This window comes from Poecilia reticulata, linkage group LG7, assembly GCF_000633615.1.
Source record: "Poecilia reticulata strain Guanapo linkage group LG7, Guppy_female_1.0+MT, whole genome shotgun sequence".
Lineage (NCBI taxonomy): Eukaryota > Metazoa > Chordata > Actinopteri > Cyprinodontiformes > Poeciliidae > Poecilia > Poecilia reticulata.
In genome coordinates this window covers 4,016,872-4,031,193 of record NC_024337.1, presented here as the reverse complement: position 1 = coordinate 4,031,193, position 14,322 = coordinate 4,016,872, and the positions used below count along the sequence as shown (strand labels likewise).

Sequence of the window (14,322 nt, the reverse complement as noted above, 5' to 3'; positions counted from 1 at the left end):
TAGGATGAGAACAAAAAAAATGAAAAGATTTCTTGTGCAGTAGCAAGATTGTAAAAGGAATCAGCTCATTTTCAGTTTGCAAATTAACGGTGCTTGTTGGTCCCCCAAAACCCGATGAAACGCCGGAAAATTCTATGTCATGCTGCTAGCACTTAGCGACAACTCGTAGGCTGAAGCGACGGCGCCGCCAACCACAAACAWCGACCYRGCTGGAACACGGCGCGCTAAATAATAGAAGATAATTTAAGGAAGCTTCGAGGCAGATCAATTTTTCTCAAGGAATTTTAATAATTGAGGTACTAGAATCATTTGAGGAATCGTTACAGCGCTGGTAGTTTATTTAAACTGGACCCTATCAAATCTATTTTATGCTTTTCAAAATTCCATTTCATGCTTTCATATTCCAATTTCTCCATTTTTATTGTTCTGATTTCCTGTTTTTGTTTTTTTCATTTTAACCGCATTTCAATCAACACAATTACTGTACGAATGAAAACAATCCAGTTTAAGAAATATAACAGACTGTTGTGGTCAACAGAMATTTTTTTTTACAAGGTGTTAAATAATTGTTTCCCCTCATTTCTTTGAAGAACTCAAACACTGAATGTCGTTTTTAGCATAAAAAGGAAAATCTCCCTTTTCAAAATGCTTTGGAGTTGAACTGAATACCAAAATACTTATCACATAAAAAAAAACTTCCATAATGATCAGGTTGTTTGTTCATTTTTATTTTCTCCACTTCCACTGAAGTAATGACTGTCGGTGTTTTGGCGTTCAGCCTTCGTGATCCTGTGACTGCATGGGTGCCGGTCATTGAGGCAACACTTTTAGCTGATAACTTGAAGAGTTAGCAAGTGCGCTTTTATCAGTTTGAGCTTTCGGGCAGAGCATGCTGACTTTGGGAAAGTTTAAGCATTTTGGACATCTCWGGGTTAAATCTCTCGAGAGCCAAAATGCAATTTGCCTTGAAAAAAAGACACATTTTATATAAACATGAACTAAATTAAACATATTTTCAAAAGAAGACAGGAGACTGAAGAGGACTTTTACTTATATAGATGGACTAAATTAAACATAATTTGGAAAACTAAGTAAATAAAGTCAAAGCTATTTTTGTTTTCAGATTTTAGATCAAAATGGATAACATTTTTTACAAAAGAAAAAAAAAGCTTTTGCAGAATGAGGCCAGCAATGCACAAGGACAAACTTCAACATCCTAAATACAAGAGAAACTAAAGTCCAGACAAGCAAATCAAAGTTTTGCAAAAACAGAAAATCGGACATCAGGAATGAAATTCATCACTCAGATCAGTGCATCTCTGTACTTTAAAAAGCGTATTATACTCATGAGCATAAATGAACTTACTGACAAACTCGGACAAGAAGACGACAAAAAAAGGTGTGACCAGGTCGTTGATGCCTTGGACGTAACCGCTGGCTGGATGACGGATGGCCCAGATAAACAGAATCCGCTCAAATACCTGAAGGTAAAATGACAAAACTCTGTTTTAAAGGAACAACATGCTGTGCAGAACAGAATCCTGTGTCCTGTTTTCRCTTTGCTGTTGCAATTTTGTAGCCGTTTCTCAGGGCTGAGTTTGTTGCTACATCCCAAACATTCAACCTGTGTCTAAATTTGACTGTTAGATCATTTAGACTCATTATCTACAAATTTTTGTACAAATCTTTACAATTTTCAATTGTCGCTTCATAAAATGAGATTTGAGGAACAGAATAAGCTCAGTCAAGCTTTGTCTCAAAGTGAACTTCCTCTTTTTTTCCTCAGTGACTCAGCAAYACAATATTTCACCAACTTCCTCTAGTTATAATTTTTTAGTAGTGTTRGGTCTAGTCATCCAATAATTTGAAGCGTTGTTGATTTTTGATGTGTGAAGCTGATGCTTCCAATCTGATGAGTACAATTGTGAAATTGCTCTTTGCTTCAAAGTGCTACTATTCCTGATGCTTTATTGAAAGTTTTTTTCCCCCACAAACCAATAAAGAAGAAAAATTGAGAAAATTAAGCTTCATGCGTCATCTAATTATTAATGTATAAACCCAAAATCTKAAATACAAACCAGCCACATGCAGCAGGGTCAGAACAAAAAATCATCAAGAGAGCAGACAGAGAAGTTTTGAACACAGTAGAATTTATCTTTATATTTACACTCAAGAAAACAAGATGACATCAAACAACATAAAAATGACCAATGTTAAAAGTCTTCATCAAATATGTATTATGTTTTACACTCTAAAAGAAGCAGGGGAGCAAAGAAACGGCTGCAGAGTGAATTAGTTGCATCCTTGGTTTACTCAGAAAGCTTTCAGAGCTCTACAGTTATCCAGACTCTAATTTCAGGAACATTTACTGTAAATTTGCAGTACAGATTTGACTGTTATTAAAGTTGGATTGAGTTTGAAATGCGTTAGTTTAAAATGTTCTACAATACAAAATAAAGGTATTTAAATTTTTATATACRGTATATATAGGTTTCTTTTTCTGCTGTAAAAGTGGAATGTATTCAGAATACACAAGCATACATTTACATTTTTTTTGACAAAATGTGACAAACACATGTAAATGTAGAAAAAAAAAAAATGAAACCACCAACTTATTATAGAACATCTAAGTMAATTGTGTAGATGTAGTTTTGTTAAACTGAAATGAAACTTTTTTTAAGCCTTTATTTTGAGGTAGCAGAGCCAGGAGAGTTTTTATCCTGTAGTACCACTGATCTAGAACTGGACCTTAAACTCTGTGGCTACTGGATTTCTACTGGACCTCACCTCTTGGACTGCAGGCTGCTGGAACAAAGGGATGAGCGGATTGGTTCTGGGAATGTCAATGTGGATCTGCCAGGAACAATTAATGAAACTTAGGCGACGGTAGATAATCGCAGCGTTTCTAATTCATTTGAAGCGATAACAKAATGCTTCCACACTACACAGATGAGATCTTTACCTGTCTGTATGTGTCTTTATAGTGCTCATCTGTTCTGGAGTGATAGTATTGCTCTATGAAGCCAAAATACTCCTCTCTCTTTCTCTTCAGGACCAGCTCTCTGCGCTCCTTGTTGGCCGGCAGGTAACCCTGAGAGGAGCGAGAACAGAAAAGAAACTTTTCCTTCTGGGGAACAGAACAAGCTGGCCGAGGGAGATAAGAGCAGAGGGAAGATAAGGCTGCCCCTGAAACGAACAGCTGCTGACACCAAATGAACAGAAATGGATAAACTAAACAAAAAATGAAGCTCTTGGTTCTGAGTTGTGAGTTATGCGATGTTGCAAAACTGAAGGTCGTAAGCCTTACAGAGAGAAGCCTCCACGTGATTGGCCGGACTTCTCTTGGTATTCCCGACCAGCTGTGCTTCCGCAGTTCTTCTGTGGTGGCAGAAAGCAAGACAGACCAATCAGATCAACGCTCGGTTTCACATTAAGTCCAGAGAGCGGCTGCTTCAGCTGGCTGCAGGTCAGAGGGAGCTATACTCAATTCCTTTTCTTGAACAATTTTCATTAAGGACTTATTAAAGTTTTCCTCACAGACACTGGATGATATGTGGAACTTTTATCTTCCCATTTGATTCAACTTTAGGGTCTATCTGGAGCAGAGATTACAAAGTTTTGCAATAATTGTCAGAGTTCAAGCTGTATTTAGTGTGAAGCTCCTGACCTGCAGTAACTAAAGGTCCCACTCAGTCTGGGAACAGCAGCATTCTGGGAGCTTCTTAACAACCACAAACAAATAAATCTAACAACTGATCCACTGGATGGATATCTTACAGAATGCAAAGTTATGGTAAACATAATTATATTTAAATTGAGTGTTTACCTGTTTTAAGAAGCTAAAACAATTTATAAACCACATTAAAAACACTAAGGGTGCACTGATTGCAGTTTTCTGGCCGATCGGCAATTACAGATCTTTAAAAAAACATAACCTATCAATTCCAATTTTGACTAGTATTGATTTTATTTTGTCTGAAATTTTACTAAATATAGTAAGAAAGTTGCTGAGTTGGCAATAGTGGGTGATTATTGTTACCTGTAAACATTCAGACTTGACCTGGTGGGTGGGTCGGTCAGTCAAACAGCCATCATGGCAGAGCAAAGGGGACAGTGGTTGATTTTTAGACATTTGTGAAGGTAGATAAGATCAGTATTGGCTGATCTCCCAAAATTAAGGAACCTGGCGCCAATTTAACAGTGCACTCCTCAAAACAACAGAATAAAATGTATATTTTCAATGAATCAAAACCTCAATATTATACAGTAACGCTTCTTGAAGTTTATCTGACTGCATTTTCTTATTTKGGTGGAACAAAAACACCATGTGTGATTTCTGGACAGGCTTTACAGAGCAGATGGGGCATCACTGAGCATGTGGAGCTGAGTAAGGCGGCACGCAAACGTTTTTCTCTCTTCAACAGTACCTAGGTCAGTRTTGGGACTGGCCAGCAGCTGCTTGAATTTATCCAGCCGGCTTTTCTCCCTCACAGTCATGGGTGGAGCCCCTGATGCGTTCTGATCAGAGATACGAGCCACCAGAGGGATGATGGGACGCACTGGGAGAGACTGCTGCTTCTGCAGTGAGGAGTGGACTGAGGAAATAAAACAAAAAAACAAACAAATGAAAATTGGTCAAATTCTCTTCAGATAAAAGAACACAGTAACTGAACAACCACTGTGTTTTGGTTTTATGACTTAAAATAAGATCAAAGGATTAATTCGCAAGAGCCTGAATATTCAGCATCCAGGACCTCTGAGCAGAGGTCCAGGTGTTCGGTGAACAGCACATAACTATTCATGTGGCAGATGCTCCTCAAAGTGAAGCTGTGCATTATTCAAGATATTCACCCAGCAACCCACAATGTGCCTGCAGGTCACAACATTACTGTGCAAAAAGTTTCAATCCACATATTCTATTGATGTAGATTCCAAAGCAGAGGGGAAAAAAGTACATTTGTTCAAAGAAACATTTACACAGTACGACATACAGTACCTTGGAAAAGTATTTYCAGCTCTTAAACTCTCACCTTTATATTCATGCTCAAGAAAAACACAAACTAATCTATTTTAACGCAACAGCTGTGTTGAGATGAGTTCAGGGTCAAATTYTGAAATGGCTCCATTGGGTTTGGTGACATATTGTCATCTGGGAATGTGTTAAAGTGGTTTCCCATCTACAAACWCCAAACACTCAGGTACTGCAGTCGAAACCTGTGCATGTGGGAGATTAGTCAGTAATTCAGAGATCAAGGCTAAAACATCACGAACAATGGAGATCATTCACACCTACAGGGCTCTACAAGGCCATATGCAGCCATGTGTCTCAGCAGAGGTTGGCACTACTACTTAAAAAATTTGTTTTGCTAACATTAAGCGGTACACCAACATGGCATTTAGCAGAAGCTAATGCTAAAGCACTAACTTTTGACATTATTTTGACATGACTTTATTTTATATTTATTTCTTGWTTGAAATAAAGTTATTAGGTGAAAAGAAAAGAGAACAAGTGGAAAGGAAACTGAACGGCTGCACCCACTTGAAAATAAGAGCATGAATGTAAATGTCCAAGAAGAATTAACAGCCAAAACGTCAACATAGATGTCAAACTTTATTCAACTGAAAGTTTATTTATTGGAATTAACTGATTGATTCCTTCATACTTTTTTAAAGACGCTTTAATAGATGACTTTGTTATTTATTATGATTTGTCTTGGGTAAGCTTTTATATTTAGACTCCAAGTCACTTATTAAAGTGTCTAAGAAACAGATTTGTTCCCCAGTTTTGTAAATCAAGTTGTATTTTTTTTTTTGTCAGAGAACATTTCTAATGATTAACAGAATACCAGCAGTAAAATAAAACTCCTCAAACACCTCCGGTATTTAGTGGTTGTGTCTGTGGACTGGGACGCGTCCTGTCAGGCATATATTTAAGTCCYCATAATCTCTACAGACCTACCTGCAGTGTTAAGTCCCTTCTAACAAAGTCCATAATTAGCTTTAGCGTGAATCACAGCAGAGGCATCTCAGGAACTCTTTAAGCAGAATGAATTGCTGCACAATATTTACAACACACCTGAGGTCGTGTTGAGATCTGCGTCACTACTAGACTTCACAAATTTGCCGTTGACACGCTCACACTCTGAGCCGTCATCCCTTTGGGAGTTGTGACCCTCGTCCCTGGGTGGAGTCAGTATGTGGGGCAACACATGCTCCGTTTCACCCGTCTGATGCCGCAGTTGCTAAGTGGACGCAGAAATARACAAAACACACCTGGATGAGAATCTCTCACYGTTCCAGACCAGCCTGCAGTTTTTCAGTGAGAAACAGGAGGTCTTGCAGATACCTGGTTGTGCACAGACGTCAAGTCCTGGCCTGAAGGCGTAAAGGAAGCCGACAAAGGTGTCCCGCAGAAGTTTTCATCCTCCTCATCGTCAATGTCCCAAGCATCGTTTGTGCTGCAAGCAAACTCGTGGAAGCTGCAAGCTTTTTTAGACTTAAGGTTGTTGAATTTGGGCTTTGCGTCTTTTGGGTACCTGCAGGTGGAATAAAGAACAAACAGGAAATGAAAAAAAGTAAAAAAAAAAGTTGCAAGACCTGGTAGATCTCATTGATGGATGAATTTTAATTTACACTAAATTTTGGAATAATGTCTGATGAACCAAGGAATCAGCTGGTGAGGGGAAAATCAGACCATCTTTTTGGCTTACCATCCCCGTTTAGTTATCGACTGGAATCTAAAAATAATGAGAAAAAAAAAAAAAACCTCTCTGGGGAGACACTACGAGTACATACTAGGGCCAGACCAAGATTTTTTTTTTCTAAATTATGAGATTAAAGTGATTTTATTTATGACACAAAAGTCCTAATATTAAATAAAGGCAAAATATTACCAGACGAGTCGGAAAAGTACAAGAAAAACAGCTGTTTTAACAAGAGCAAAGCTTTTATAGTCATCAAGCTGTAATGTGACCAGATCGTCAAGTCTGTGGTTCACTCAGAATAGACTGTCGTTGCTCAATCGTTTCAAATTCCTGCAGATAATTTGATGCTGATGTGTTGAAAGATTAAGTATGTCCTATTTGAAAAACTGATACCAAATTACTACTTCATAACATGCTCTTCATTTTAGTCTTTTATCTTTCATGAAGGAGTCATCATAAAATTACTACTTCATTCTTGTAGTATTATGACTTTCTGATGACATGAATTTATTCTCATTAGTTTGACTTTATTGTTGTATGACTTCTCGCGTTATTATGACCTTATTCTGGTAATGTTATGACTTTATTCTCCAATTATTCCGACTTTTTCCACGTACTATTACGACGTATTCCCGTAATATTATGACTTAATTCTCGTAATTTGTTAATTTCTTACATTTTTTTCTAGCCTCGTCGTAACACTCCATTGTTACAGGCCATATTCCCAATGCTCTTTTGTGTTAAGGGAATCAGACTGAATGAATAGTTCTGTGCTAAACTGTACAAAGTTGAACATTGGACACTTCAAATTTGAATAATTTATTCAAATTTACCATAACAGCTCATGACAGAAAGCCCAAAAAGTAATATTCTGCTCTCTGCTTAATCATTCTCATTAAAGAGAATATGGAATTGGCTCTAATCTTTATTTTTCCCTTGGAGTTTTCAAAAAAAAAAAAAAAAAAAAGAAGAAAAAAAAAAAGAAGAAAATAACATATCTGAATTAAGAAAAAAAAAAAATCTAATCGATGATGCATCTCAAAATAATGCAATAAAGAAAAAGAAACATGAAATACAGGTTCCAAAAGCAGAACTAAAGCAAAATGTAGTAATTGGGTCACGGTTTCACAGCATGCAGTACGCAAATGTACTCAAAACATGGAACGACTGCAAAGACCGGTAAAAGGACAAATTAAATGTGTCCACGTGGCATGCAGCAGCCCAGGCGTGCACTGAGCACTTACGTGCGTCGCAAACGGGGATCGAGAGGTGGATGCTGTGCTCCATAAACTGGTTGCACGCTGTGGATGATAATGTAAAAATGCAGTCACCTCGACGTGGAAAAACACTTGTAGCTAACCTGAGGGTAAGTGTTCACATCCATCGTTTAATGATTGCTCAGAGGAATGCTGGCGGTGGCACAAACTGTCCTTCATGGCTTTTCTCCCCCCCAGAAGCTCATTTATTATCACAATTGTTCTAAATATGACCAAGTACAGACACAGCATTACAGCATTAAATTTGCTTTTCTCACTCATATGTGTGTGAGAATTAAATCAGGAAGTGAACAAAGTTAGGAAGAAGAGCCAACATCAGTGGTTTCCACTGTTGGGTTTGAGACACCATCTGCTGTCAGGTGCAATATCGAAGTCGGAGGTCTTCTTCAAAAACCATCTTCAATGACAAAAATGGATAAAATAAAAGCATCCTACTGACCAACATACTGGCTGTTGGCCCTGACTGTTTTCTCATTGTAGCACTTTTTAACTAACCTAGTAAAAGTGCTTGCATAGCAACCAGGAGTCAGGGTCACTGAACTCTCATGATTTCATTTTGTGACTCAGAAGCTGAAAACTTTAGAAAGCTCTGGCCTACGTGCTTCTGTCTCATTTCATTTTTCTACATATATGTGATGATATTTTGTTGATGCTTGGGATATTCCTCTGAAGGTATTTTGTATTTTGAGTGACAAGTTCAAAGTCAGAAAGTGTTGTGTAAAGTAATGTTTGTTTAGTTTAAGTATTTTTGTTGACCACTCTTTCTTTTGAGTCAGACTGTAGTTCCGCAGTAAACAGAAGTAGCCAACAGCTTGCAGGGCGGCCATGTTGTTCCCCTCCCTGTGGTGGGCAGTATGTTCAGCAGACAGCAAAAACTTAAAGCTCAGCTTTCTATTTCCCTTCCAACTATCTGGCAACCGGGAGCAAACAAGGAAAAGTCACAATTCCCACTTCTGCCTTTGTTTCTTCAAAGAAATCCAAAGAAATGTTGCCCCCCACTCGTTAACCCCGTAGAGCCTTATAAAACCCTCCACGACTCTTAAATCAAGGATGTCCAAAGTCTGGCTTGGGGGCTATTTGCTAGCCTTGTAGTGATTTAGGGCAACCCTCGATTGCAACACAAAACTGGCACAAACTAGGTTTCCCAGCTCAAGGTTGGAAGTTAAAAAAATTAATTAATTAATCAAATTGCAAAAAGAGATGCACATGTATTAAAGTCTTCTAAAAATGAAATGTACAATACAACCATGTTTTTCACTTTTATGTCAAATTAATATAAAAATGGGTCAGACTCTGGACTAAACCTGGCTAAATAAAATGATGAAATGAAAATCACAGGAAGTCTTGTTGCAGTTTGCCACAAGCCCTGTAGGGGACATAAGGTACAAAAACACAATTATCCCTTCTGTTAGAAAACAACAAGTCACACTATGACCACGAAAGACTGATCTGACTGGCAGCGTTTTATTGGAATAGCTTACAGTAAGCCTTGTGGCTGGGAACTGGAACTGCTGGTTATCTGGCTGTGCCAGAGTCTGTTGTTTACAACCGTCACACTGGCTTTATCAGCAGCAGCAGCAGCAGCAGTGAGGACAGGGAGCGAGCGCAAACCCCCCAGCCTTCCTGTTCAAACATCTGTTGGTGTCCAACCTCCGCGGTTAGATCCGTCTGTGGGACAGAGAGAGACACGCCCTCTCCTTGGAGATCCTCTCCTCTCGGGTTTCCCAAACAGACTCGGCTCCCGTTCTCTTCCTCCCCCGCCCTCTGACAGTTGAAACCAACACATCAGCCTGTCAGTCAGTCATAAAAACACACAACTCAATGTAGGTGAAACACACAGCTCAGCTCTTCTTAACGAGGTCCAATGAGTTCTGATTGCTGCGTGTGCCAGAGGAACTGCAGGTAGAACCTTAGTGGGTGGTTGTGATGTTTGCTGGTCCCAGCTGTTAGGCTTATATTTGAGATGACAAATGAAAAACCTACGCAGCAACGAATTGGACGCACGTCCATTTGCATTTTGAATAATTCTTTGAATTCTTTTTTTTTTTTTAAGAAAAAGCCAGGTAATTTAAGTTTCAGAATTTTACGCACATACGTATTTTTGTTTAAATAAATGGTGAACTGATCGGCCGGCCGGTTTATCGGCGTTGATTTCCCTAATGTTGGGAGATCAGCTGATACTTCCATGTGAAGCCAATCTTTTCCTCCAATCTTATCTACCTGATAAACAAAAAAAAAAACAAACAAATCAATCATTGCCCTCTTTTGCTCTGCTGTGAGAGCGGTCTCACTGATGGACCTGCCCACCAGATCATGTCTGCCGTTAATAATAGTGACTCCTCTGTTACCAATTCAGCAACATTTCAGGCATAAAAAAAGAATTGGTTTCAGCCAAAATTGGAATCGGCAAGTCAGATTTTCTAAAGATCGGTACTCAGCCCGAAAACTGCAATTGGTGCACCCCTGGTTAAAATATAAATTGATTCTATTCGTTTATACCCAAATATCTCTAACAAAAATCACACAATTATTTTTACTATTGTAAAATCCAGTCCCTCCAGTTGTTCTTGATTTCTGCAATCGTGGAAATTCACGCAAAATCAGCAAATCCCCACATATTTTCATGCTACTGCATCGTTGTGAGTAATTGTGAGAATTCAGTAGCAAAAATGGTCAAACGTGAGATTTAAGTGATCCTAACTCCAACCTGCAGGTGACAATATTTCTTACTTCTTACCACACTTCTGCCTCAGCCTTACTTGTCAAGCCATAGTCCGTTATCTAACAAAAAATAAAAAAAAATCACATTTACCGTCATATGTGATTTTTGGGAAGAAATTATTTTGCGTAACTCATGATGATATACTTTTGGAAGAGGTTTATTGAGGAAAAACTATGCAGAAATATTTATTCTTGCCATAAAGCTGGCGTCAAATTGGGGTCATACTGGCAAATTTAGATTTAAATTCATTTTTAGTTATTTATTTTTTACCAACATGTTTCTTCTCACCAATAGTGAAAAGATTTTAGAGTCTGGCAAACGATTTGTGGTGGCTGACAGCAGACAGTGTAGGAACCTTCTTTCAGCCAGCTGACAAGCAGTGCATAGCAACATTTATGGAGGGACACAAAATCACAACAGTATAAAGGAAATTTGCTCCAACTTTTAAACTGTAACTTTTTAAAACTTGGTATTAATGCTGACAATCAGCCTGTGGCTAAATGTTTTAAATGCCCATCCGTCTGCTGTGTTTGTTTCTACAAAGAAATCACTTACACACAAAGCTATAACTCATAATAATTGGGGCTATTTCACTTCATGACCCTAAATGGAGGCTCGCTGAACCCCAGTTTAAAGCGGTACTTATAAATGAGGGTGAATGGAGTCCATTGTGTTGCAGCAGCTGTCAGCACAGACCCAGGAAGCATACGGCGGGCGGATGGTGACAGATGACACCCCCACTTTAACACAAACCGCAGAGAATAAAGTGATGGAGCTCAGTCATCTTTTAGCTGACAGCACAATCAAATGAAACCTCTCTGACGTGCTACAGCAGATTGACTAAAAACGAGAATAATTTGCGCATTTAACTATAATTACTTCAGGCAGTTACGTCAACCGTTTAATGTCAAACAAAGATTCTGTTTCCACGAATATTGAGCTTCTCTCATTGTGCGCTAAACACGACTTTCCTGTAGATTTTTCTGGCTACAATAGTTCGGCCGAAAAGTTAGCACTGGGAGGCAGCTACGTTTTAATAAGAATGAGACAACCAACCTTCCGGGAACCTTAGTGTTTCTCCTCCAGAAATTGATCCTGTTGTCGGTGGCCATACTTGGATAGCACAACCCCCTTCAGCCCAACACCGAGCCCGGCTCCGCGTACCATGAAAGCGCAATAGGGCAAAGGGGAAGGGACGGCTTCCGTGTTTCACAGCGCAACTCCGCTCAGCTCTCTGTGGGCAGCCTCGGGGAGAGTTCAAATGATCCGGAGATAAGGCGATATCTATCGTTCTGCTGGGAGGATGAGCAAAGCGGCTCACTGGAAGCCGCCATCTTGGGGAGCAACGGTTGAAGCGTGTGATTGGCTCGAGGGTCGAACAGGTGCGGTGAAGGTGGCCAATAACAGCAGATGTTGTGCTGGGAAAAGGAGGAAGAAGAGAAATAAATTAGTAATACAAATGACCAACAGACAGAGCTGGGTAGAGTAGCATCATATTTTTACTCAAGTAAAGGTAAAACGTAGTCCCATAATTACTCAAGTAAGAGTACAAAAGTATCTGATGTAATATTTTAAAATATAATGCAGACAGACAAATATATAAAGTTGTGATTATTTTGGTATTTTAAAACCAAAATTATGCCCCAACTTTACATAATGTAAAATGCAAATATGTTTCTCAAGTTTTATGGACATTAATGTATTCAAGTGGGCCTACCACCTGCAGAGAAGAATGTTGGGATCCTGAGTGGTAGGTGAGACCATGGATCATAGTGCACTAATTCCTGAAGGCCTAACCTGGCTTTGGTTACATGGAATGTGTCACCTCAGTGGAATGCTGCTGATTTTAAAGTCACCTCCTGGTTTCTGCCAACCAGTGCGCTGTGCATACTTTGGAAAGTAAATATAAACATACAATGTGTCTATGATTTCTTAATGTTTTAAATACCAAAACTCGGCTGATTTGATATTAAAGAACAGTTTCCATAAATTTCAAATATAGTGAATCTCCTAATATTTTGCCTGAACATTCGATCCTGCTATCATTTTAGGGACAAACACGTAAAATAGGAAAACAGAAATGCAAATAATTGTTGGAGCTCATCAAGACAGCTCAATTCCTCTAGACTCCCTGGTCAGGTGGGTCTGGTACATATAGGGTGAATGTTGCCCCTCCTGCCCCATATCCCAGCCACCTCACTGTTTATGGATCTATTGCCCTTAGAAGCATTCATGTCTTAATGACGCAGCCAAACAAAGGATCAACAGTCATTTTTGATTGTTATTATTATTACAAGAGCCTTGTAATGGTAAACTGGGTTCTTCACTGTAGAGATGTTTTTTGTCTTAACACCTACCTGATGAACTACCTGTAGTAGTCTGTAGTGGGTTATGATGAAACATCTGACTGTTCATGTGACTTTCAGCTGTGTTGATGCATGTATGTTCATAGATTTGTTGAGATAAATAAGTATGTGACCCAGATTCACCCCTTTATTTATTATTTAACCAGCACTATCTGGCTGGTATGTGTATTGAAGCCTATTTTACAGCACAGTCTTGAGGAATCCGTCTTTTCTTTGCATTTTGCCTCAAAGAAACCAGAGTTCAGTTTTTTAAACTGAACGGTAGTTCTTGGTTTTCCAAAGATTGCCATAAGTTTGTTACAAAGGTGTCAATTCTATCTGGGATCTATCTACCAGACATGGTCAAAATTATAAAAACATCTTCAAATGAATATATATTGCCAATCACCTGAATGATGCAGAAGGTTGTGTTCCTGCACACATCTGATTCAACCTTAGGAACAATTTCCAGATGTTTGAAACTGCTGCTTTCATCTGTCCAAACAATTATGTGCAAGTATAGAAATTATGGGAATGTCCAACCATCATAACGGTCAGTAAAGAGACAGGTACTGTGTCTAACAGATAAATGTGTTTTGGTATTAAATGTGCAGATTGTTCCCAGAAGAAAAGCCAAAGACCTCATGAATACACTGGCTGAAGCTGGTAAGACAGAGTCATTATCCACAGTGAAACATGTTCTGTACCGACATCAAACTTGACTCAGTTCCACAGTTCTGTCAGGAGGAATGGGTCAGAATTCCAGTAAAACTCTGAGAGAAGCTCATGGAAGGATGTACATCATATTTCACCCTAGTCCTTCAATTAAAAAGTAACATTACAAAATACAGAGAAAAAAGTAGGGAATCTTTTTGCTTCATCGTGACATTCAGCAAATAGAAATAATTTTAGTGATTCTAACTGACCTACAAGAAAAGCTTGGTCAAACTTAACTTCAGACTGTGAGAAAAAACAGGTGGATGTATGTTTTTATTTGGTGTATGTAAACCGAATAACCTTTGGTTACAGCCAATCAGCTGTACTCAAACCTTGCATCACTAAGACAACGCAAAGAGTTAAGTCCAGTGCGGTAAAGCACCATTCCATCGGACTTCCAGAGAAAGAAACTTTTAATGCTTCAACGTGATGGTCAAGTGCTCCTGTTTCTGCATCATAAGTGTTTCCTCACTTTCCACTAGCGTTTTTACTTGGGGGTGCACCCAGGGGTGAAAGTAGTTTTTAATTCTTGGGGGTACTATGACAAAATATATATA

At 38.8% G+C, this 14,322-nt stretch overlaps 1 protein-coding gene across 1 annotated transcript in view; it reads right to left on the bottom strand.

Moving 5' to 3' along the window:
* The window catches only part of LOC103467065 (TBC1 domain family member 22B-like), a 20,901-nt gene extending 8,826 nt beyond the window's left edge, over nt 1–12,075 (bottom strand). The window contains exons 1-9 of the mRNA XM_017306017.1: nt 11,760–12,075; nt 7,949–8,005; nt 6,347–6,536; nt 6,077–6,242; nt 4,428–4,595; nt 3,308–3,378; nt 2,963–3,091; nt 2,788–2,853; nt 1,363–1,481 (exon numbers count right to left, since the gene is read on the bottom strand). Coding sequence (XP_017161506.1) covers nt 1,363–1,481; nt 2,788–2,853; nt 2,963–3,091; nt 3,308–3,378; nt 4,428–4,595; nt 6,077–6,242; nt 6,347–6,536; nt 7,949–8,005; nt 11,760–11,815 — 1,022 coding nt within the window. The 5' untranslated portion in view covers nt 11,816–12,075. The remainder of the gene's footprint in view (nt 1–1,362; nt 1,482–2,787; nt 2,854–2,962; nt 3,092–3,307; nt 3,379–4,427; nt 4,596–6,076; nt 6,243–6,346; nt 6,537–7,948; nt 8,006–11,759) is intronic.
* Nucleotides 12,076–14,322: the final 2,247 nt, after the last annotated feature.